General features: G+C 39.9%; 1 protein-coding gene across 4 annotated transcripts in view; it reads left to right on the top strand.

Annotated features, from left to right (window-relative positions):
- Positions 1 to 26640, top strand: part of ppp2r5eb (protein phosphatase 2, regulatory subunit B', epsilon isoform b) — a 51056-nt gene that overhangs the window by 4350 nt on the left and 20066 nt on the right. For 3 of the 4 annotated variants that reach the window (XM_026151045.2, XM_026151046.2, XM_026151044.2), the window contains exon 2: positions 5819 to 5979. In XM_026151045.2, coding sequence (XP_026006830.1) covers positions 5819 to 5979 — 161 coding nt within the window. Of the gene's footprint in view, positions 1 to 5818; positions 5980 to 17435; positions 17588 to 26640 lie in introns of those variants that run through there. The other variant, XM_026151047.2, reaches the window with a different exon arrangement.

Genomic DNA, 26640 nt, shown 5'->3' on the forward strand with positions numbered 1-26640 from the left:
CAATTTGTACTGTTTACTTTTACCATTTGTGATGTAGCAGGTAGAAATTGAAATTAAGTCTTTGCCTTGTTTCTTTTTTATTTTATTTTATTTTTTGGAGCTGAATGATGCTCTTTGTCATCATAGCAGAGATTAAAACTTGTATTGCCTGAAATCATGAACACAAAGAGCTGGAAAGTCTCTCCATAATATTATGGTGGAATCTTGGAGCTGATATGGACCACCCTTGCCCATGCCAAAAAAACCCCAAAACAGAGCAAGAATATTAAAATGTAATATTATATATTACTAGTAAAGCGCTGTACAAATACAGGCCATTTACCATTTGCCATTATAAAAGACAGCTGGAAGTGCTGATTTAACCATTTATAAGAGTAAAACTTGATTATCCAAGAGGTGTCAAAGAGTACGTACGTCAGAGCTAGTCCACTTTCAGACATTAGCCGGGGATTATCGCTGAGTGCAGGTGATTTTTAGACGCCTCAGCCTTGCTTTGTCCGGTATCTGTAAGGCTCTGTACCCACAGCAACAGCACAGAGAACAAGTTGCAAGGTGTCAATTTGCAAGGTTTTTTGTCATGTTTATACTGTAGGGTATGTCAGCCTTGTGATAAAGCCGACATACTTTTTAGGCTCACATTTGAATAGTTTTGAAAGGCAAAACTATGGCAGGAAATCTTTCAACAGAGAAAAAACAAACAAACCAAGTCTATCGTGTGTTGTCCTCGACCATAGTATTTTTTTTTTTTAAAGCAGAATTTTAAGTTTGTTAGCTGCCAGGCTGACTGATGCTAACCAACCACAGGAGAGATCAGTGTTTAGCTGGAGGTATTTTCCAAGACAGTGACAGTGCTGATGCCAAACAGAAGGCATTCACACAGCTGGATCATTAACTGCTGAGTGACAATGAAAGTGAAGACCGTGAATAGTACTGACAGATGACTCTCTTGTCATATAATTGGTGTTGTCATTTGTGAATCTGTGTATCCTGTTTGGCGTACAGTCATGACTTACATGACTGCACGCCAAACACACACATATATATATATATATATATATATATATATATAGTTTTTAAAATAAAGATTTGAGCAATGGTCTGCAGAAAATATATTCATGTACAGCCTTGTTTATTACTTGTGTTTCTGGTGACTTCTGGTGCATCATATTTCTGTTGCTTAAAGTTGATGAGCTTTGATTAAACTGTACTGTATTATGGACTCAAACAACTACATAGTTGATCCTGTTGTGCTTCTTTGTCAGTCTTTATGAGAATGATTGTGGAGGTTTGTTAGCGATATTGTTCATATGCGTACCTCATGGTGAGGGGAGGAGCTTTGTGCCTGATTAGCCTCAGTGGTGCTGTGTGAAGTTGTGTGTCAACTAGAGCAAGTGTTGCATCAGTACTGTTGTAAATGAATATCTACTCCAATGGTTTCTTGTATCTTATCTGGTAGATTGTGTTTTATTTTTTTATTTTTATTTTTTTCCCTGGTTGACAAGTCTACTTATACACTCACTCAGAAATAATGAATATGACACGACTACCTTTGACTAGACCATCAAAGTCTGGCTTCATGTCTGATGCATGCAGCACAGTGGACAGATGTTTAGCCGTCCCTTGGGATCTATTATGTGCTGTAGTTCGTCATAGAAAAAGCTTGTTTGTCTCTGTAAGTGAGCTGTTGAGGCTTTTGTTTTCTTTTTAGAATGTTGCGCGCTGCACTGAGTTAGCTCAGGGTAGTTCTGTCTATATTAAACCTATGTGCTAGTGCTAATTTGTTGTAGTTGTGCAAAACGTCTGGCTTGAAGCAGGGTCTCCATCTGCATTCAAATGATAAACAATGATAATAGATATTTGAAAGTTTACCTGGAAGATTGTGATGATTATCACTGACAGCTGTCTTTGGATCTATTTGCCATATTTTTAAAGTAAGACCTTACAGTCTGTTGCGATTTTCAATTGCAAAACTATATATATATTTTTAAAAAAGAACAAAGTAGTTTTGCATTACAACTTGAAAAGGGGAAAAACTGATTGCTCAATAGCAAGTTCTTTTATAGCTCGTTAAAACTTTTTTCATGGTTAAACTTGAGGCTTTGCCATTTGAAAATCTCCAGAACTTTTAATTGTCATCCTAGATTGACTGATTTTTGAATTTGGAAGCCCATGTCCTTGGGAGGACTCTGCCTTTTCTCCTGCTGACTGGCTCATTGTAATGTAAACAAACATATAGTCAGTCTGTAATGACAGTATGCTGTAAATGTGTACAAACTGTCCTAAACACTGACATCTTCAATCTAATGCTTAGCAGAAAGATGAGAGGACTGTGGTTTTGAGGCTGTTTTACCATATCTTCTTATATTCACAGTTGGCACTCTTGATTTTTATCTTCTTCCTCTTGTAGTTATATTGCATCAGTGCTGACAGTTTCATCACAGAGAACCACAGATGTACATGTTGCTTGTCTACAGTCATTATAACTACTATAGATTCTTTACTATGACGGACAGTAAGCGGTGCATCCTCAGGGAGCTTTTGAAAGGCTTCGACTATCCATATGAATGATGTGCGTATGTACGTGTTTGTACTGAAGTCCAAGCCTGTAGTAACTCTCCTCGCTCTGTTGTATACAAGGCTTGGTGGGCATGTTGTATGACAGCCTTTTGACTTTGACAGAACATTTGCTGCCAGCACAGACCGCAGCCTGCAGCATCTCATTCATGTCTTATTATATAAGGATTTTTGTTAGCACTCTAATTTATGTCCTCTCAGCCACCCCATGCCATCCAGGTCAGTTAGTGATCAGGCTCTTTGTCCTCTCCTGAAATCAGAGTCCATTTAGCTTCCTAATGTCCTGAATAAACTAAAAATATTAGCCTCATGCTAACTAGCAGAGGCCAGTTTTGTTGTGGCTTGTGGTTGATATTGAGCTTTGTATTTTTCCCATGTACAGTACTGTTGCAAGAAGGAAGTGGGAGTACTAATGAAATATGGTCAGTTAAAGGAAAACACACTCATATCTGACTAAATAGTTGTACTTTTCACATCTTTGATTAAATTAATTTCTATCTTTGTCTACGGGCTGAATTCCTGAGTTCTCAAAGAACAAGCTTTAACAGCAACAACCTCTATCCTGTGATTACTTATTACTAGTGGTGCAACGGATCAAAAATCTCACGGTTCGGATTGGATCACGGTTTTAAGTCACAGATTGGATCAATTGGATCAAGAGAAAAAATTAACATTTACTTATTCACTTATTGAAGTATTTTTTGCCTGTTTAAAAACATTCAACTCAAGACTCATTCCACGCAATTATTAAAAAAAACAACTATGGTACAGTATAGGGCAGTATAGGGCTTTGTATCTACCACTCAATTCAATTCAGTTTTATTTATAAAGCGCCAAATCACAAAAACAGTCGCCTCAAGGCGCTTTATATTGTAAGGTAGACCCTACAATAATACATACAGCTCATTATATCGCACTCCGCTGTGATATAATGAGCTGTCATGGTCACGTAGCTTTCCGTTGCCCTGGAGGTCTGCCCATTTGTAGTAGTTAGGGCAACAGAAGATGCCTGGGACGGTTCAGCCATAACTTTAAACTGTTCCTGCTCGTACATGCTTGAAACGATCTTGCCACTAAAGTGGACGCGCAACGGGATATCATAGCGTGTCTCAAGCACGTTCATCATAGTTTAAACAACGGAATACGGCCTCCTGTCTGCAGCTAAACACCCCAGTAGCTTTTGTAATGACTTTAGCCCGGTCGGACTGGGCAGTAAAGGGCTGCTTAAATACCGCAATTTCCTCTGCTCCTCCACTTGGACGGCTAGCGCTGGCCATAACTATCGCTTGACAGACCCACCACGCACACCATACACATACTTTTTTTTTCTTCTTTTTCGAATCTTCGGATCACGTGCGTTCCGAACCGTGGAGTGGGATCGGTTCGGATTACGGATCAACCGTGATCCGTTGCACCACTACTTATTACACTGGCGCAACAACGTTGAATCGTTTTTCTTCCAAAAAAATGTTTTTCCTGGATGTCTTGAGTGGTCCTTTTTAAGTCATGCTATAATACATGTAATTGGTCAGGGCCCAAAAGATGAGTTCATGACTTCATGCTCCTTCTAAGGTTATTTGAAACTTGTTGTGATGGTTCACATGTTGTCAGGATTCACACTTTATGGGGACACTGTGACAACTCAGGCTTCTAATCACTGTGTTTCCTTTAATTTAGGTTAAGATTCGGACATTCCAGGCTGTCCATGCGCGCATTTGTTTTTTTTAAATGGATGTTTCATTGGTTTTGTTTGTATTTTTATAGGTTGTTAGCGAACTACCTGAACAACTGAATTGGCTAGTACACCAGCCTAACTGACACTAATGAAAATCTTAGCATGTTAGCTTGGTGTATGTATGAATATTTACTTGTTTGCAGAGTTAGGGTATCGTGCTTATATCAAAGGATGACAGCAGATCTTTGAGCAGTGTGCATCATAGATGCTAATGTAACCAGAGGACCACAAAAACAGGGTTAGTTTGCAGATGTGAAACTTTGAGAAAAAGTTTAGCCCCATAAGAGGTTTAAAAAAAAACAAAAAAAAAAAACATCACCACACCCACATTTGTGGCCACCCTATGGATCTGTACCTCTGACAGCCAAAAACAAATCCTGAGTGTGCTCTTCCAAACATGTGCTCCTGGGTGTGGTGCAGAAAAGTAGTCTCAAGTGTGACTTCTGCTGCGGCTTGTTTTTGTTGCTTGAGAAGTTAGTTTGTTAGATTCTTTTTTTAATTGTTATTTTAACATGCAATCAGCAGCCAGCACACACAGCAGTTGACATTTCCTCAGCTTCCTCCGACTGTGTCAATAGCTCGCAGCTGCAGAACCAGCTCCATTGTTGTCGGTGCCGCTGTGTATGTGTGTGTGTGGGTTTTGTGTGTTTTTTTGTTTGTTTTTTTTAAAAAAGTTGTGTGTGTGTTTGAGATACTTTGATGGTCTTCTGGCAGGTAGGAGTGCCGCTTGTTTGTGTACTGTAACCATGCTTGAACTGAAGTCTAAAGTGTCTCCTATGCTGGGAAAATGAGGCTGTCTGCTTTGGCTGCAGGAAAATGAACTCGTAGAGAGCTAAAACTGTAACAGGGGATGTTGTTTTTTTTTCTTTTTTTTTCTATTTGCATGCGCTTACTATCAAAAAAAAAAGAACTCTTGACCTGCATGACCTTAGTGCACGAACACGCTCGCACACAAAAACTTGTAAATGTGCTTCCTGTGCCTTAAATTCAAACTGGAATGAGAATGCTTAATTTAAAGCCAATACTGGCATTACACTAATATAGGTTGTTTTTATATATGTGTGTGTTTGTTACTTTTAAAAATAATTGTTTTAAGATGGGGTTATTTGATCTCTTATATGATTTTAAAGATTTTCTTTTTTTGCTTTCCATGCTGAAATTCTTGGAATAAATCAGAGCTTGAGAGAAATGATTTCTGGACAAATCACTACATTTCATTAACAAACCAGTAAATTTGAAAATAATTTCGAGAGATGTCAACACACTGAAGCACATGGCTATCAACACAAGCTCGTGCAATTGGCTGAGAAGTGAGAGGAGGAGTGAGCGGTGACGGCACCAGCAGCATGATGACTGACATTAAAAATGATCACAAATAAAGTGTTATGAAATGTAACTGTCCCATGAAAAAGTGTTGTGGTTAATCACTTTGGCTTTCTAAATTTGGAGCTTTCTGAACACGTCTAATGTGACTTCATCCCCCCCCCCCTCCTGTGTCTCTCTCAACAGGGCTATGTCCTCGGCAGCCACCACAGCTCCCTCTGTGGACAAAGTGGACGGATTTTCACGGAAGTCTGTCAGGAAGGCCAAGCAGAAGCGGTCGCAGAGTTCGTCCCAGTTCCGCTCTCAGGGCAAACCTATAGAGCTCACGCCCTTGCCCCTGCTCAAGGGTAAGTAGAAACACATGTTTGCGTGTATGTGAGAGAAATCTGTGGTTTGTGGGGTGAGAGGCACAAGGGATGATGACCAAATCAAATACAAGTAACATCTAAAAGGCCCCTCTAGCTTTGCTTCTGTTAATCTAATTGTACTGAATTTGAACCCTGGTTCACTGACTCAGTTTCATTGCGTGTAATGTACACACAAGTGTTATTATATTCAGACATTTTCATATTTCACAAGTATATTTTTTCAAAATTAATGACTAAATTAATGTAATATAAATGTCTGGATATAGGCTAGTCTAGCATTAATCAATCAGCTGAAATAACAGCTGTGATGAGCACTCGAAATCAACATAAACTAATGCTGAAGATCCAACAGTTGATAAGTCATGACTGGAATATTATTTTCACCACTATATAAGCTAACTGGATATGCTTTGCCTCTATATCTGTTACACTAGTCAGAGGCTCTTTCAGGGACTTCCTCTTTTTCACATTTTTATGTGTTAAATAATTTGATGACAGTGCCACATTAGCAAATAGCCTCCATAAACGCACACAGTTTGCAGTATTTTTTTGCAAAGAAATAGGGGATAAAATGTGCACGTCTACTCTTTGATGAAATGATACTAATGTTCTGAACATACAGCAGAGAAATTAAATGAAAGTAGGCTATCGATCACATCACACAGGTATTCAACTAATACCAATAACAATGATGGTATTCATAGCATTGATCATTTGTATCAATCTGCCCACCCCAAGTGAAAACTAAGCCAGCAAATGGCAAATTTCCCCCATTATGCTTAAGCGGCTACAGCAGTAATTACTCAGAATACAGATTTGTTCTGATTAGTTAAAATCAAGCTGAGCAGAGCAGATGATAGTTATGTGTAAACCCATGAAGTTTGATATTTAGGTAAGTAAAATGTCTTAAATGTGAAGTGGAGATTCATTCGTGGTAGTGTTAAACTTCTCTTCAGGGTTTTCAGGGCTTTGGGTGTGGCACCCCCCCCCCCCCCCCTCTGGAAAAATTGGGGTGTTCTAAAACCTTTGACCAGTAGTGTATCTGACAGAAAATAAGCAACTGCATGATGTTTTCACTTGTGAATAATTTGTGTGGACACCGTTCCTACCTTAAGTGCACAACACAGGCTTGTAAAAGGGGGACCTTCCAGGGGCTTTAAGCGTAGATGGCTCATTAAAACAGAAAGGTTTTTTTTTTTTTTTAAATCATGACACTCACCTTCAATTTGTGTTTTGTCTCTGCCCATTGATGGCAAATTTAGTAGCATTGCTCTGTATAGTCTGGTTGGTTTAGTTCTGTTTGAATGCAGCTGCTTTTCTATGCCAACTATTCTCTGTATGCGAGTGTTTTATTAGTGACATGTCTAGACAGGCAGATCATTTCGATGATTGCAGAGAGCAGGTTGGTGCTAGAGGACGACCTGTACAAGTTATACAAGACCCATTCTAAAATTTACTGTGGTATTAAGACAGTCCACCTTAAAAATAATCTTATTTTATTGTCACAAGTAGTCATGGATTACTCAGTTGCTCTGCCCGATTCTGCTCAGGTCAGCTGGTTGTTGAGTTTGTGGGTTTTAAAGCATGTGTCTTACCAAGAGGGAAGTGGCCTCTGTTTGGCACGCTGTGTGACATCAACAGTCATAACAGAGTTGAAGGGTGTTTCCCCCGTCTCTTCTTTACTTTGAGTTTTCATTCATTATAAGTTTGCGATACCATTATATCAGCAAATGTCTAATACAGGCTAAAAAAATCAGTCTAGAGATGTTCTCATTAAATGCAAGATGTATGTGAGGAATAAGAAGATCATAGGTTAAAATATGAGGAATCTTCTGATTCCTCAAATGGTTTAATAATAATATACCCTAAGCTTGTTCTTGTTATATGTAGCTATTTGGCTGTCATGATGAAATGGACTTAACATTTGAACTGCCTTGAACAGAGATTGGCTCCTCACATTTTGTTTAAGCAAGAGGTTTTTTCAAGTTTAAAGTTGGAAACATGGATACATTTTCAGTTATCATAGAACCGCTGAGAAAGTCCAGAGGCTCAGGTTAGGAGGAACTGGCAAAGATCGATTTAAACGGATCTACACCCATATGTATGTTTTTGATCATGCCGCATTATAAGGGCATTTTCTCTAAATTGTTCGATAAAGAGTCTCAGTGTATTAATAAGTAATGGAATGTGTTCAAACGTCACATCTCATATAACTTTAACCTGCATTGTGACATGCTAAGTGAATAAGGCATCTGTGCTATGTAGCTGGGTGTAGTAATACACAATGTGTTACACTGACGTTTCACCTGAGTAAATACAACAGTGTGGTGGTGTGGTTTGGTAGTGACAGCAGGAATGCTGTCAGACAGAAACCAGACAGATCCTCCTCCTCTCTGAGACTGAGGGAAAGTCACTTCATAGCTCCATCTCAGGATGCAGGAAGAGGCAGAAGTGAAGTGAAGGCAGCTGAAGATAACAGTAGGCTCTCTTGTCTTAAAACTATGTTAAGGTCATTGTCTATTACACATTAAACTAACAAGTTACTACACTTGGTGCACTGAGTTAATCATAATCTCTGTGCTAACTGTCAAATGGTTCTGTTCTCTTATCTCATAGAAGCTTATATTCAGTGACACCTGTGCTGTATATGTAGACTCTGTCAGCACACAGCAACACGCTTGATCTCCAAACCTGTGTTGATTACTGTGGTTTCCATGAGCTGCAGATATTTTTAGTAAAGAGGTATAGTCTGTCTGCTAAAGAGAGAAGCAAAAACATCAGGGTAGTTCTAAATGTTTCAAAGAAATGCAGAACTAAATTTAATAGAAAGCCATGCTTCATTTCCTTTTTTGGAAAAGCAGAACAGCAAATCCACCTGGACAATGATAATATTAGGAAATAAAAAACAAGAAACAGAGCAGGTAAGAGTGCTTCAGGTGAGGTCGCAGACTAAACTTCACCTTGGTATACCCTTGGTTTTTTAGTGTGCTTTATAAATAAAGTTTATTCTTCTTCTTCTTATTATTATTATTAAATAAAACATGCTGAAGGTGGGACACATGACGTCCACTCAGTCGCCATGAATTCACGGTGGGAGTTACCCTCTCTGGAATACATCGGAAGTCACACAGACTTTGAACTAGGGACGTGGTGGTTAGAGGAGACTGTTGATGTGTAGAAACAGCTTCAGTGATAAATACAATTAGAACCATAGTGTGTGGAACCACAGTTATGGTGTCAGAGAGGAATCCCCCTTCTCAAGTGTTTTTGTGCAGTGAAGCCGTTAAAAAGCAGCAAGTGTACAGCGGATCATATTTCCTGTACTGTTTTTGCAAAAGGCTCTGCTTTCTTCTTCAAAAGGTTGCTTTCAGGAAATTCTGTCCTGTTGTCCTCCCAGTAAACCACCACTGCAAAAAATGCTGGAATCATCTGATAGAGTAGGTTGATAATTAAACAGCAGCACCACTCAGTGTGACCTCAGGTCCTCGAGTACGTGGTTGATACGATTAGTGATTTAAACCATACCCAGTAACCTGTGAGTCAGTTTCTTTTTTAAAAGTGACAACCCAGATGCAATTTGTTCTTTAAACAGTCATAAATTCTTTGGGATTTACATTGACAATTAAATATCAAATGCTTTTACAATTAAACCTGTCCTTACCAATGATGTCCTTATTGACTTGATCAGTCTTTTAATATTTTGTATCTCCTCAAAGAGAGTCACATCCAGTACTTTATCAAAATGTTTTAACACTGACGTGCATGTTTAGCTCTGATACTGACAGCGTAGTTGCCACAGTAATAATTATGACGCGTTTTCACCGTCTGTTTAAAACACTTCTCAGGTTTTTGGCTATACTGACACGATAACATCACACAGTTGCTTACTTGTCGGCACCAAATCCACGATACAAATCTCTTAACTCTTAAATAACCTTGTTTTTTTTCCACTCCTTATTCTGATGCTCAGTTTAAGCTTAAACAAGGCCATCTTTACCATGTCTAACATACCTGAAAGGATTGAGTTGCTGCCGTGTGATTGGCTGATTAGATATCTGTGTTAAGAGGTGTACCTAAGGCCATGTCCACACTAATATGTTTTGGTTTGAAAACGCATCATTTTGGCCTTCCGTCCACACTGAGACGGTGTTTTCAGTCAGGAAAAACGGAGCGTTTTGAAAACGCTCTCCAAAGCAGATTCATTTGAAAACTCTATTTTCGCGGCGCAGTGTGGACAGCGAACCCGGAGCCTTTTCGAAAACGATGACATATTTTAGTCATGTGATGCAGTCATGTGACCAATTAAACTAAGATAGTGGAGGGCATTACACAGCAGTTGTTTTGTTTGCTCTCAATTTTGACAGCTCTATTAAAGATTTAATATCAGTGTGTACATGCTCCAGATAGTTTTTCTTCAAGTTCTTTAATTCACGCTCGCTTTTGCAACCTTGTACTTTTGTGTTACTCGCACCAACAACTCCACCTCATTGTTGGTCCATTTAAAAAAAACTCTGTGCTTTTCCTCGACATTTTGCAGCAACGTTTCAAAGAGCTGGAAAGTAAATAAACAGCAGACAGAAATGAGGCAGGTCGAATTGTATTGCGTTTCACCCATGCGCAGTACTGGAACGTAAGCGTTTTCACCCGTTTCAGTGTGGATGAACAACTATGAAAACGATAGTGTGGACGCGGAGCGTTTTCAGACGTATACGCCGTTTTCAAATATATGTGGGCTAGTGCAGACATAGCTTAATAGTGACCAATGAAGTGTATGTAAACAGCTAACAGTGGTTTATTTTACAGTCTTACTGTATTTATTTGTGGTTCAGTGACTGAGCCGGCACACCGTCCGTCTTTTTCAACACTTCCATGGTTCAGTTTCACACGTTCACTTTGCATTCACACACATCCACACATTTCCCACCTCCTCAGTACAATCACAGTCTGCTGCTCCTGACCACTGCCTCAGCAGCTCCACTGGAGCTCCACTTTTAGCCCCGGACGGTCTCTTTACCTATTATGGATTTGAATTTTTGCTGTTATTCATTTTCTCCTGCCTCTATACTGGATTCTCTTCAGAATCTCTTTGAGCACAGACTCATGGGAAAATTAAAAAGAAAAAAAAAATGTTTCAGTAACATGGACCTCCTGAGGTTTGCACCAATTCAATTCAGTTTTATTTATGTTTTATTTATATAATACAAATCACAACAACAGTTGCCTCAAGGTGCTTTATATTGTAAGGTAAAGACCCTGCAATAGTAGACAGAAACCTCTGCATTAAACACGTGTCTGTGTAAAAAGATTGTTTTTATACTGATTCTTAATGCAGCCGATTACACAGACTTTGTAATTTCACTGGACTAATTTCTTTCTTTCTTTCTTTTCTTTTTTGGGCAGTTCAGCAATGCGCTCGCTGTGTGGCCTTTACTTTTACAAATCCGTCCAGTTTATATATTTATATTTTTTGTGCCTTATCTGTCTCTATTGCCCTCTTCATTGTCCCTCGATAACACCCAGTGGAAAAAGGTCAGCACAGATACAGTCAAATCACACTGATTTTGAAAGTCAATCCACAGTCAGAAGTATCCATGTCCTCCTGTTTTCGCTCTTTGATGATGATTATGATGGATCCATATACTGGCTCCAAGCTCACACATTAACTTTAAAGCACACACAGAAGTCCGGGTGTGAACCCGTGTGCGCGCCCTGACACGTCTGTGCTGCAAGTGTCGGTTATATGTGCAGGCATGATGTGAAACTAGGGCTTTGCAGATTTTAATTTATTATGAATGTCAGCACAACGACAGTATTAATTGAATGTATCAATGGGCTCAACCCTGCGATGTGATCAAGCTGTTCTGTGCCGGGAACACATTTTAATGTTGCCATTCTGTTCCCAGCCCTGATCGCCTCCTTCATACGCTTGACAAGCATTAGCCAGTTAGCACAAGTATTGGCTTTAAAGGAAATTTCAACAATTAAGCTTGCTATTTAGACCCATCAGTCAGTGACTCCTGTTTCATTCAGATGTCACTCTTGCACCACATTTTGTGAAAAATGGTTTGGGCAAGTATGTGAGCCTCATGTTTGCTGTTAGCTTGTAAAGACTAAAGACCATTTGCAAGTCCCTGTCCACAACACAGTATAATTAAGACTTATTGTGACAGTTTTAGTGACTTGACACAGTTTTGCTTAACTGTTGACTGTGGCTGTTTTTACACATTGTACATACTGAATGAGTCTTAATGTAGATGGAATCCACTGAAATTAAAAAAAAAAAGCTTTAAATTGTTAGTTTACATAGACTTTAAGGAATGGTTCAGCACTTTGTGATTTGTCAGCATTAGCTGATTGAAAGAACACATCAAAGAGGTTTCAGACCAGCTTTACTGTCAGCATTGGTGTATAGAGCACACTGATGACACTCGTGTGCCCTTTGGTTCACCGTGAGCTGGTGTCTACATGCAAACATACAGCTGCGTTGAGTTTGGAGAGAACCCGGACGGTCTCATTTATTTCCCAGGATTTGGATCCATCTGATCACAAGACGACTGCACCAACCTCTGAGCCTCCCTCCACTCCCATATATGTCCACTTAAACCAAGTGAAAGAACAAGGATTAAGTTTGTCTCTTCCACTTGTCTGTTTTGAACTTTACACTATAAACAGCAGGCCCTCTGTGACGAATACCAAAAGCCCAGTGTTAAGGCACCAACCAGTAAAATTGAGTTAATACATGAAATCAGTCATTGAAGACAAACAGAGCCAGCGTCAGATGATCATAATGCATTTGTGGCCTCCAGGTGGCGAACACAAGGACTGACATTTGTTGGCCCCGCTCGGTGTGTGTGTGTGTGTGTGTGTGTGTGTGTGTGTGTGTGTGTGTGTGTGTGTGTGTGTGTGTGTGTGTGTGTGTGTGTGTGTGTGTGTGTTTAATTACTGACAGGCACTTCTACCTCTAATCTCTCTGCAGTATATAACTGCCAGGAAGAGGTGTGCTGGGCAACTATGCTGTATTTTATTAACTGGCTTACAGAGTTCACACCATGACTCAAACCATTTGGGAGTGTTTTAGACCAGCATTCAGAGAAAGAACTGGGGCATATATATTATACATTTGTATACATTTCTACTGTTTTAAAGATTATTCTGTCTTTTTATGTTGTAGTTTTTGATTGTTTTAGTTGCCTTGAAGACATGTCTCCTATTTGTTTGAAGTTTGAGTTTGAAATTCCTGCTACTTGATTTTTCATGATTTTCTCTTCTTTTCACATCCTTCGTGTAGTCTTGTGGGGTGCGTATTTTATGATTCATTTCCTACTTTTCTTGTTTATTTCTATAAGCTCTCTATATTTACTTCCTGCCTTGAGGTGTACATGTGTGTAGCAGAGGTGGGAGTTAATCTGGTCTAGTGTATTCTGACTTTAGAGGTTTAGCAGACTGCAAAAGCACATCATCAGGATGCACAAATCATATCGTATTCCCTCTCCATTTCCTTCTCCTGCTCCTTTTTGTGGGTCAGTTGCAGGCACAGGTCAGACTTGAGCCAGAAGTGACAAGCAGGGTCTTGATGAGGCACGGTGGATTACATAAATCCAGTCGTTGGCAGCAGGCTCATTCCTGGATATTTAGAGGAAGACAAGTAAGACACTGTCTCCTCAAGGGAATCCTGGGGAGGAGGGGAAAGGATGACGCACACTGCCAGGAATTTTCACAATAAACCCGGTGAATGACACCACCCCGTCTTCTGCAGGTATACACATTTCTCGGTATTGTAATGATTAACAGGATCACGAGAATGTGTGCACCTTGTGCACCGTGTACACCACATCCGACATGAATAAAAATAAAAATGTCATATTTTTACATTTTTAAAAAGATCCCCTGTTCGATCCCGAGAGGAGACGCATATTCCTTTGAGTTTTGCTTCAAGAATGGCATCCGCTGTAAAAATGCCAGATCAAACATGCGGAGATACCCGCTGTGACGGCCCCTTGTGAATAAGGAAGCAGCTGAATGTAGCTGCTTCTTCAGATTTTCACATAGCAAAATGTTAAAAATAAAAATCAACGCCTCCCTTCAAGCTGTATAGTTAATTGACGATGTAGTTTGGCGTATCTTTGTGTAGAACAAATAACTGAGCGTCTGTGTTCAGGGTGTATGCTATATTTACCAAATTAAACAAATGTATACTGGAGAAACTCAGTAACAGTAATGTTGTGTTTGACGTGTACAAACATGCCATTCTTCACCTTGTTTGCTAACATTGTTGGCTTTTTGATGTCTGAAAATAATAACTTGTTATTGACATTAAGTCTAATAATTAATAGAACAATCTTTGGGTATATATGCTATATCATAAATGATTTTAGCTTATTAGTTAACAAACAGTAACTGCCAAATGTGACTGGGTGAACTATACACTCAAAACCGTGCAAGCTGAATAAAGTGTAACTGAAGAAGCCTGCATAGGCTCAGTGTCCTGATTTGGAATGGGTGCATGTGCAGTTACAGCTTGTACTCTGTAGACAGTGGAGGTCGTTGGTTTCATTCTTTTAATTAGCAAAACATCCCAAAAAAGACTGAGAATGATGCTGCTTTCGGCTCCTCAGCTTCCACTTGGCAGACTGCCCTTTAGCAAGGAGCTAAATCTTCCCAAACAAGACTGCATTTGTACTACACATCTCCCAGGCTGGGCTGCATAACTGTGAATGCGAAGCAAAAATGTAAAAAATGACGACCCAGCCGGGTTCTTCTGAATCAATAGAGTTTAAATAGAAAGCCAACTGCTCCCTCCTCTAAAAGATTGAAATGAAAATTGGAAACGGTACACGGCTCGTGCTCTCTGCAGACCTCTGGGGACTTTAAGAGTTTCAGCTTGCTGCTACTTGTGCTTGTGCGTAGTAAAAGTTTTCTCCAACGTGATAAACATTCACAAGAGGAAGGCAGAAAAAAATTGCCAGCACGATCCCCACTTACTGTCAGAGTTGGCATAGCAACAAAATCATCCCTTTAGCTGGATGCATCCAGCGTGCAAGTTACCCAGTTAAAGGATACTGCTGTGACATTGTAAATATGCACAGAATTATATAATCTAATTTACATTCCTGTTACAGTTGGCTACATTCATTTAAGGAGGCAGGATGAATAAGCAGAGGCAGAGAGTGGTGATCAGCCTGGTGGGTCACCTGCAGGAAGGCATAAGAGTCCTCTAATGTTATGTTGTTGGGGAAAGGAGCTAGTTAGAGACGCTGAAACTTTAATACATTCACCTTTTCCTGAGAGCTAAAATGACTAAGGATGTCCTGATTCATGAATTGATATTTACTGTGCTGACTGCCTTCAATCCATCGGCAGATAAGATTGAGATTTAAACGAACCAGTGACTGATTTTTATGTCTTTTGTCTCATCAGTTTTATTCTGGTTAAGTGATTATTTTCAGTCAGTCTGAGCTAGAGCTGGGCGATAGAACGATAACGATATGTATCGCGATATAACTTTTACTCGATAGAGAAATTAAGCTATCACGATAGACCTCGCCGCTCTTGTCCTCTTAAAAAAAAAAAAAAAAAAAAAGGTCAGCCAATCCAAATTAAGTAGCGCAGAGCCGAACCAATCACAGCCTCAGCGTCACGTCGCGTGACTTATTACGTACAGCACAAGTGCCAAGCCGCACGTGTGTTTGTTTGGGAAGCAGCCAGCGGGTAATGGAGGAAATGAGTGTGCGACTAGAAAAATCAACCGAGCGTGACCGAAGAGAAAACCGATGATGGTTCCAATGCCGGAGAGATTGTCGAACGTGCCGAAAACAAGTCTGGAAATACAATAAACTGGTGCATGCGTCACACTGTGCGCCACGTTATTGTTTCGGTGAAATGAATTTCTACAATACTGTTACTGTTAATTCTACTCTCTGCAGTGTTTAAATGCTTACATATACACACAGTTACTGTCCCTCCACACATACGACTCGGTTCTGCTTCTATGCCCCAGCTTTGTTTACTTTTTCCCACCGAGGCTTCTAGACTTCTGATTGGCCAACATTTCTGCACGGTTAGGAATCTAGCGCCACCTGCTGCTTTGGCATGTTCATAGCAGCGTTTTCCTTCATTTCTGCCTTTATGTGTGGACGGGATTATTTTTTAAAACGAAAACGGAAAATCTCTGTTTTCAAAAATACCTGTGTACGTGTGGACGTAGCCTCAGTCTCTAACTGGAAGCGCTAATTCGTCATTCGGCTTTTGTCAGACTAAAGTAACTGTTAAAACTGTTTGAAAAGCTAAGCTATACAACAAGGAGAGATTGAGAATTTCCTTTTAGTTCTCAGTTTATTTGATATTGACAAAAGTTAGTCAGTTTTGTCTGTTCTTCTGTAAAACAAACTAAGATTTATTTTTAGAATTAATATTTTGTTTCTAAGTGGAATTGACAATTTAGTCTGTTTCGTTTGTTCTATTTTGAAACTTAAACGCTTTAGCGGCTGCCTTTTGTGTAGTTTGCAATATTTGCCTTTATTTATCTGAAAAAGTCTCATGTTCCTTAAGTACATCTACCCTGTTGAACTTATTATGGGAAATAAATATTTAAATAAGAACAAGCTGCTGATTATTTCACATTTTACTTGTGAGCAACGGCACATTTAAATCTTACAAATTCTTACAAGTTATTTGGCTTATATCGTGATAGATATCGTTATCGCCTGAAATGAAAAAAACATATCGTGATATGAAAAAATTTCATATCGCCCAGCTCTAGTCTGAGCACAAAAAGGACCTTTCACCTGCTGTTTTAACACTTGCCTGTGCCTGTTGAGCTTAGTCCATGAAGTAGAATTACTACAGCAGATCTGAAGCCCTCTAACTGCTGTGTGGAGAGAATTCCTTTAGGATTCAGGATTCCTTTCCCACTCCTGCACATTGTCCTTTTCCTCTTCCCAGCTCTCGTGTAGGTGCTTTCCTCTCATGCCACGCTGATGTCTTATAGTCAGCTCCTTCTAATTACAGCTGCTGTAGTAGAAATAGGAAAAACTATAACAATAGAAGCCTTTTAATGGCTATATCTGGTTTTGACAGCAACCGCAGGCTAACGTGGGCTATATTCTCCTGTGGTTGAACGTGTCCTTGACATTTTCAACCCAAATTAGGTTCCCCTCATGTCTTAAGCTCATGTCCACTTGGCGTAGGAGGACTGGTCTGTCTCTGAGCTATCCTTGGACAGCAGTCTTTAAAGGAAAAAAAATAAATAAAAAGAGAGAAAAAATTAAAAGGAGATGTAGAATTCTGCACAACCCTCCAGTAGCTCTCTTTGCGGCTGCCTCTGTTCTCTATTCGGCCAATGAATCCCACCAACGTGCTTCCTCGTCCCCCACCACTCACGTCCTCTCCTCAGAAGAAACCCGAGCTGCGAGGTGTCTCTTTACATTTTTTTTTTCAGCCCGACTCGGTACAGACGAGCCACAACAAGAGCACGGGTTCCCCAAAACTTCTGTTGTCCACATGTTCGACTCAGACCAGCTCACATAGTGACGTCCATGACTGCCGGTTTCTGCTGTTGGTTCCTAATAGGGAGAGGAAACCTGATTAAGTGAGTGACAGTTTTATGTGTGAGTATTGTGTGGGAGTGCATAGTTGCTAGCCCATGAGCATTGAGTGTTAAAGTTAGCCTCTGCTGTCAAGGGCTGTTGCCGATACCAGCCGGCCTAGCCTGTCATGTGTGTGTGAGACAGACGGAAAGGTAGACTTAAAATGGAATGGGAATGGTAACAGAAGATGAGTGTTTTTGCTGGCTGAAAGGAGAATGGAAAGTTCGCTGGTGGAAGGAGGACATTTTATCCTGAAAGTGAAAACATTCTTCTACAGGTTGTGGAATGTTTGAGTTTGTAGCATAGCAGGTGTTAGCTGTGCTGCTGCACTTCCATCTGCATTATTGTTAAGCTTAGGTCAGTGCACATGTATAATATTTACAGATGTGGATTGTTCAATAACATTTTTAGTGGCTAAATAAGAGTTTAGTTTGTAAAGTGTTGAACTAGCAGAACACTTCAGATATCAACATACTGTATAACTGAATAGTGTTGCATTTTAAGGCCATGTTATCCAACACTGGTCTAATAAACGTGGGTAGCACATCAAGTATGATACATGTAGACTATACCATGATAAGTCTACCTGCTGGATCATTGCCAGGGGCACAGCTGGTAGTCCTCCATTACATGCTATACTCCCCTTGGCTCGGCTATAACAGCTGGAGGATATAAAGAAGTGATCCCCTGGCACATCTTAGTTGAAGTCTGAAACATTTTTTGTCTTTATCACCTCTATCTCTTCTGTTTCTTTCATTCTTTCTTTTTTGGCTAGCGATATAACCCTGATTCTTTCACATTGGTCATCCTAAAATCGGATGGCATCAAAACTTAATGGACTTGTGGTAGTTTTGTGTATAACTCCAGCAAACTTAATAAACCAATTACTTGACTTTCTTGATCCTGTAACTGTCAAAAAAGGCACTAATCATTGTTTTGATGTTGTGTTGAGGTTTCTCTTGTTACTTGGTAGTAGAAATGGTACTACACACATGTAGTATTAACATTTCATAACCTGCCTTTTGAACTTGGCCTATCAAAAAGTGCTGATGGAATTCCTGACGTGGCTGTTGTGTTTTTGGAAAACACTGCAGCAGCGGGTAGCGAGAGAGCTTAAGGTGAGGGATGGGTACCTCCTGTCTTGTGCTGTGTTGGTGTTAACAGCTGTTGGAATTCCCGCTATGTGAGATCTACAAGCATCCTGGCCCTCTAACCTAGACTCGTGAAGAGCGTCTTTGTCTGAACCATCCCAGGTGATCGTCCCTGCTGCTGCTGCTGCTTCTGCTGCTGCCTCAGAGAGCAGATTTTAGTTTTCAGGCTTTGACTTGATGCTCTCAAAACAGAGTCTTACTCAAGGAAACTTTGATATGACACATCAGCTGTCAGCCGGTCCAAATAGTTGACCTTTCAGTTATGTGAAATACTGCTGCTACACTGAATACTGATGTCTCGAGACATTTTATTTTATTTTATTTATTTTTTTGGATTATTTATTTAGGTAACACTTTCATTTTATATTAATGAATTGACCTTGGCTTGATGCTTGATGCTAACTGCATTGAACAGCCCATAACCTACCTACCACTTTAGGTACTATTCATTCAGAGGTAGTTTAAAACATTGTTATGCATATTTAGCTGCTATTTCAAAATGAAATTCATTATCCACAAGCATTATTAGCAGGGATGAGCAGGGATAGAAACCTTTATGCACACTGTGATAGCTATATGTCATGTATACAAGTTGAACTCTGCAGGGTCTGCAAACCTAACCTCAGACGGGTAGGCTGCACTGCTGTTCCATTTATCCTTTTCTTATATCTGTAGCAGAAGTTGCATTTGTTTTACAATGAAATATATTTCAGGCATTTTGTACCTGTGACACAGTGCTATCAGAGTGATTGAGTGAAAGTGACTAGGGCCTCCATGGCCCTGCCATCTGTTGTGTTGTTGGCTGCAGCAGTCGGGAGCAAAGTTTACCCAGGACAAGTGCATGTGTTAATGATTGACAGCGTCCTGGCGCCTTGCAGGAACTCTTATATGAGACCTGAGAACACAGAGATAGGGGCACAGGGAGTTTGTATCTGGGTCATGAATATATATTTATGTTCAGGTTTTTCCATTACACCAGTCCTACCCTGCTACCTGTACTGTATGTACAACTTTATTTCGGGAAGATATGTAAATCCAAATCATGTAAATCCTTTGCAAACAAGGAAACATCAGAATGTATTAGATCACATAATGTCTGATTGTAGTTCTGTTTTTGGTTTTGTTTTGTTGAAAAGAAATGATTTTGATCATTTGATTGGTGATCTCAACATCATTGCCCCCACCTTTCATTCATGCATGCTGTATTCTGGCATTGGACCATAAGAGAGCAATCTTTGCTGCTGAGCTCAGTGAGCTGTTAGAAATGCCCTCTGTAAGTAGAAGATTAAGAATAACTAGTAAAGGTGACCCAGCTAATATGAACAAAGCTGTATGAACTATTTGCACGCTCTAGATTGTGGGTAAAAAGGGGAATAAGCTGAAGTCAGCAAGCCCTCCAGAAATACTCTATAGGAGAAAATTGGACTGCCCTTTGGTTATGAATATCACAATCAACTCATTTAAATTTAGACTACTATTCTCACCTACTGAGTATGATTATGCAATGGTCACTGAGTGGTTATATCCCTTTATTCTGATGCAATGTACATTTATTTTGTTGATTAGAAAAATCCCATACATCTGCAGATTGTTTTGAGTCCTACTTTCCACGTTGCTTGTTTAGATCGTTTGTACGCACATTCTGCCAGTCATCGTCTGAAATACAAACCCTACACTCATTCTTCCATTTAGATTTCAATTTATTAGTTCATTTTCCCCCATTCATAATGTTAGTAAGAAGTTTGTTCCTGCTCATTATTGGTTTTACTGTTTAATAAGGATGGGAATTGATAAGAATTTCGCAATTCCAGTTCCATTATTGATATCACTTATCGATTCCATTCATTTTTGATTTCCTTATTGATTGTCATTGTGCATGCTGAAGGTATTTCCCCTCTTGGTTGTGATCATTACTGGGGTCATTACTCAAAAAAGTAATTATTACACAGAACACATTTCTTAAAAGTAATGCAGTACGATACTTAATTACACCCAGGTTAAAGACTTTGTTATACTACTGTTTGTTACGTTACTTTCATGTTACTTGGTAAAATGATCTGAAACACACATTACCATAATTGCTATTTAACAATATAAACCTGCAGGCTACAGCCCCACACACCAACACAAATTCCTATCCTAATGAGGACACAAATATGATCTTTCTTTTAGTGTTCATGAACACAAAGCAAAGATGAAAACCAACACAAAGAGACTTCAAAATGATCGTCCCCGTGATTCTACTGCAGACACATGAACAGGTAGAAATAGAGGCTGCAGCCTGATTAGTCAACAGTTTGTTACCTGTTGAAGTTCAGCAGCAGCTCACTTTATCACAGTGCTGGGCTGGGGTCAGCATTAACTCAGCTTTAACATCCTTCTGCCTTCTTGGCTAGCTTAGCCTTAGCATGCTGTCTGTGCACGTGCTTGTAAAAAGCTGAAGTTGTGTTAACAGTACGATGCATCTTTGTTCTGGAGCAGGCTTTATTTTACCATAAAGCTCCCACCCTTTTATGCAATAAAAATAAAAGTAATGTCCATATCCACTGTTTTCCTCCACTGACACACAAACTGAAATCATCTGATTGCAGCGAGAGTGCACGAACCGATAAGCGGGATTGATATACAGGCAGACTAACGATTCCAAGGAATTGGTCTACTGAGAACCAGTTCTCTACAAGAACAAGTCTTTGATTCCCATCCTTACTATTAAAGTACGTTGTATTTCTAAAGTACCTGAGCCATAACTTTATATGAATTTCCTGGAAGAAGTGCAGTTCTCCATCTGACGAAACTGAACGCTAGGAATCGATACCAATCTAATTTCAATATTTAAACCTCCCATCAGTTCTCACTATGACCATTCTGTGACCTTTGGTTTTAGCTCCCAGTGTGCTGTCTATATAGAGTTTTCTTTCCCATTAATGGCATGTGTAGTTGTGAAATTCATGTGCTTTATAGCTTCAGTAAGTTCTAAATCTTCTCAGCAGAAACATGAGTTTGGGAATGGTAACCTTTGTTGTGGTTACAAACAACAAAAAGATAAACAAATCTTCTGTTCAAGGTCTCTGACCATTGTTCCTTTTAGCTTCGCATCATCCCTTATTAACTGTGCTAGGGGTTCAGTGTACAAAGCAAATGGAGTAGGGCTAAGTGGGCATCCGTGCTGGCAACCCCTCTCTGGGTTTCTATTCTGATTGAGGTGCCTGCTAATTTTAATTCTGGTATTTGGCAAGTTTTACAAAGTTTTGATGCATTTAATAAACTAAATGGGGCCTGGATGCTATCCCAGCTGTCTCAGGGAGAGAGGCCTTTTGCCATCTTTACTAATTACTGTAATATTTTCCTAATTCACCTGATCAATTATCCAAGGTCTTCCTGTACCTAAATTGGTCTCTATATATTTAAATTTTTTTGTGTGTGGTATAATTGAAATGATCGCCTCCCTCCATGTCTTTGGTGCCTCATCTTCCTTCAGAATGTGATAAGAAGTACTGGAATTATCTGATCCTTAAACCACATGTACCATTTGACAGGAAGCTGTCCGTATAGTGAAATGTCAGGGAGGTATGTCCAAAAAGAAAAGGAGACTGCCCATTTGCCATTCTATACAGGTGAAACTAAGGAACATTTCAGTTCTGCATTGAAAGTGTAATTGCTTTAAGCAGCAGCACTTTGAACCATTTCAGCCTTTGTTTGATTTGGTTGCCATGGTTACAGTGGCCCTTTAACTTGAGTTGCGTTCATTTCAGCCCAGCATCGTGATCATCTGTTAGTTGGTGGTGAATCAGCTTCCTGTTGAGGTTGGGATTGACAGCTGATGTTGCTGGGTCACGTCTGTCCTGGTTTGAAGACCAAAACCGAACAGATGTTATGACAGTGAGCATTTATCATCTCATCTCACTTTAATCCTTTATGTAATGTTTAACCTCTTTGGCTCATGGGCCCTGTATTGACAGCAGTGAATGCTGGGAAAGGGGAGACTGAAAACACACAGTTCCTTTTTGAATTTAAACAGTTGTATAAATATTTTGTTTGCTGAAGTTTGAAGCCAGATTTGACATTGCCTTGGGGTAACTGGCACTACTATTAGTGGGTAGCAGTCAGGTGGTAAGGTTAGAATTTGGTATAAACAACATGAAAGCGTGGATCCATCCATCCCAGCGCAGACTGCTGGTGGTGTTGTAATGGTGTGGGTGGATTTTTTCTTGGCACAGTTTGAGCTTCTTAGTACCGTTTGAGCATCATTTAGACACAGCCTATCTGAGTATTGTTGCTGACCATGTCCATCCATTTATGACTACAGTGCCCTCATCCCCTAGAACTGTAGAAAACTGCGTCATGGATTTGTAGCTGACAAATTTGCAGCATCTTCATGATGCTATCAAGTCAGCATGGCTCAGCATGAATCATCAAAGCTACTTTAGCAGAGTGCAAGAGTAAAATTATAGATCTGAAAATGAACATAAAAGGTCCCCTTAAACTAGCAGTTTCTTCTATTTTTGTTTGCAAAGAGAGTATTTTGCAAAACAATACAGGCTTGACAATGTTAAAAGCTTAGTATTTGAGCACTTTATCCACTTAGTTGCCCTCTTTTTGGAGATGACAAAGTGAAAATTGTCATTTTTTTGTAGAGCTGCTGATGAGGCATAGTTAATCCCTGTTTTCTCCTCTCTCACTGGCTATTTGTTCTCAATTGCTAAAAGGGGATGGGGCTGAAAAATTATGGAGAGAAATTTGCCTGAAAACGGTTGCAAATGTGAACGATATGATTCCCAAGCTCAAACTACGACTTACAGCTCTGTGCAATGATTTGTGTGTAACTTTTGTGGAGTCACACGTGGTCAGATTGCTTTGTATTTGTGTGTGGATTGATGCATGCATGTGTGACTCCTCCAAAGTTACACACAGACCATTGTACACAGTTGTAAATCTTAGCTAATGCTTGTGAATCCCATTGCACACACTTGCAACCCTTTTGAGGCGAATCTCTCTCCATAAAGAATCAACACCTTTTTATCAGCGTAAATAACATTAATTGAAAGCCACAATCAGAAGCAAGAAGTGCAAAGGCCACACCCAAAGCATCCCTCCATCAGAGGGTATGTCTGCCTTTACTCCTTATCTGCAGTCCTGACTGTTTATACCTTTATGACTGTTGTTTGCGTTGGCAGAAGACAAAGTGTGTGTGTACATAGAGCGCTCTCTCTCTTTCACAGGACTAATTCTGCAAATTAACCTTCGTACTATGCCCATGTGCTGCAGCCGCTTGTGCTTGCTCTCACTCTTACTCTCTCTCTCTCCTGCTGTAACTCAAGCCTGTTCACCCGGTCACACACATTGACTGCTTTTAGAGATGAGGGACTTTCCCATTTACACTGTGTGTGTCTGTGTGTGTGTACTCTTCTTAAAGAGTGTGCCGCCTGGTCACCTGATACTTTTCTATGATTCCCCTCCTAGATTTGTACTTCCACTAAAGTCTCTCCTGTACTGCACGGACGATAGTATAATCTAAAAGATGGTGAAGGATAGTATTGAGACACTTAGCATTTCAATAGTCTCCTCAAATTTTATTGGCACGCTAAATTGTGCTAAAATCGATATTACATTTTCATTCATATCAGAGTGAGGGGGTGAGATAATTTCCCCCACACATTTTTATTGTGTTTTTGTTTGTATTTATTTTTATTCTTGTTCCAAAGGATTTCTTCACCAAAGGCTTTGATTCAGTCTTGTTCTTTGTTTCCAAACCTGCCGCTGTCTTAAAGCCTTAGTTTTCTGTGTATATTTATCCCAGTAGCCGTGCCCCACTTTGTATTTATACCCCGTCAACATGCGGAGTTCACCCGCAGGCCACACGGAAACAGTTGACTGCTTCAGCTCAACTTCACTTGTTCCAAGGACAGACGTCATCACTCACATGATTAGCTGTGGGCACAAACATTATATTTTCCCTTGTTAGTCTTAATATCTCGGTTCGTTCATGTTATTAATGAGGAAATGACTGTTTGCTTTTGAAATCACCTTTGCTAAATGCTAAAATTCCCCTGTTTCATTCACCCACCACCCTAAATTTAATGATGAGATGCTGTTGTAATGTGAAAGGCATGCCATGCTTTGGTAGATGGAGAAAAAAACCAAACACTTTTTGTGCCCTGCTTGCTTCCACTGCAGAGTCACTATTTTTGCCAACTCATTAGAGCATGCGTTTCAGAATTTCTGCTAAATGGCTGAATGATAAGCTTACTAAACAACAGATTTTACAAGCTTTTTTTTTAAATAGACAATTACAAATGTAAGCTGCTGGATTCTGACCCTTCATTCAATAGGTTCATGCTGTTATGTAATTAGCCTGACTTATAGGATTTCCTGCAGCGAGACATCCAACTGCTCTCTCGTGCTGTGAGTTAAGTTTTTTTCCACCATTAATTAAGCAGCACCGACTTCTCTCTTCCTCTGCCAGGGAGCCCAGATGAGAGTCTCTTCCAAAGCTGAGAAACGGAACAGAACTAAGAGGGCAGGGAGGAGGAGGAGAAAATCAGGGTGAGGCTGAAGCCAGAGTGGTGCATCAGTGTTTCCGCAGGCCAGAGCCGCGCTCATAAAGTATCTCAGAATAGTTTCGTTGATATGAGAGCAGTTTGCTTTGCAAGAAGTTGTGAAGCTTTTCTAGTTCTGTGACCTAGTGTCTACCATCATGCTTGATGGTCTTTCAAGGACACAGAGTTAAAGTCTGTGAGGTTTCTAAAGAAATTGCTCTTTGAGTCAGAAAGATTCATTTGGACAATTGAATATGACAGTGTTACTCCAGACTGATACCCCTGAAACATTGGATTATGAAGTTCACATCTGTATTGTGGAGTGTTCAAAACCTCTGTCTAATATTCTTATTGTGGCTGAAGGTCTGTTTGTCTAATGATGTCTGCGTGAAGTTGTGAGTCAAATGGGAACAGAAAGGAGTGCAGTAAATATGTTCACCCTGCTATAAATCTTACAGTTTATTTAACTAATAAACACCTCTCAGGCTACTTAAGTAATCTAGAAGCTGACAACACAAATGACTTCAGGTGCAGTGCTTGTTTTTGCCTTTGCTGATAATCTGAGAGAGTTTATTATTTTGTCATTTAGACTGAGGCTGAATAATGAAGTGATAATGAAGTTGGTTAGAAGCTTTGGCAGCACTTAGTATGAGGATTTTTCACTCAGATGGACTAAATGGTTGAATTAGAGAAATAAAATCTTAGCATATCAATCTCTATTGATTTATGTTTGTCAGAATTTCATTATGGACGATTACTTCTTACAGCGCCTTTTTAGATGGTGTAACAGGGACGGTCATGTAATGTTGTATTTAACATTGTATTGCATGCATCTAATAGATCACGTTCTTCGTCTGTGTTAGACTTAGGGCTGAACGATATATCGCATTTGCGATAATATCGCGACATGATCAAGTGCAATTTTCTAACCGCAAAGGCTGCGATTATACTGCAATTATATTATACAATTCATGGGCTGCATCCTCCTGAGGCCGCATTTGTAGACCGATTACGTCACAGCGACGCGCCGAAGGCTGTCCAAATTACTACCATATCCCAGAATTCATAGCGCGGCCCAGCCAAACTCCAGTTTCCAGCAATGGCGGCCGCTACTAAGTTTTAAAATTACTCATACTAATCTTTCTGGGTCACAAAATAAACTTTTAACATATTTTCAGGCGAGAAAGTAGTTGTGTAAACATCAAATATCTGCTCGGTTTATCAAGATCTCCCATATTTGCAAAAGTGCTTCGACGTTTTCAGAGGCGTCTGCTACCCACCAGCTCGACAGCTAGCCGGGAGCTCGAGGGTTACTGATGCGGCCGAGAACGGCACAACTCCCGGCACATCATTTTCAGATCACCGCGG

This window comes from Astatotilapia calliptera, chromosome 19 (genome assembly GCF_964374335.1).
Source record: "Astatotilapia calliptera chromosome 19, fAstCal68.1, whole genome shotgun sequence".
NCBI lineage: Eukaryota > Metazoa > Chordata > Actinopteri > Cichliformes > Cichlidae > Astatotilapia > Astatotilapia calliptera.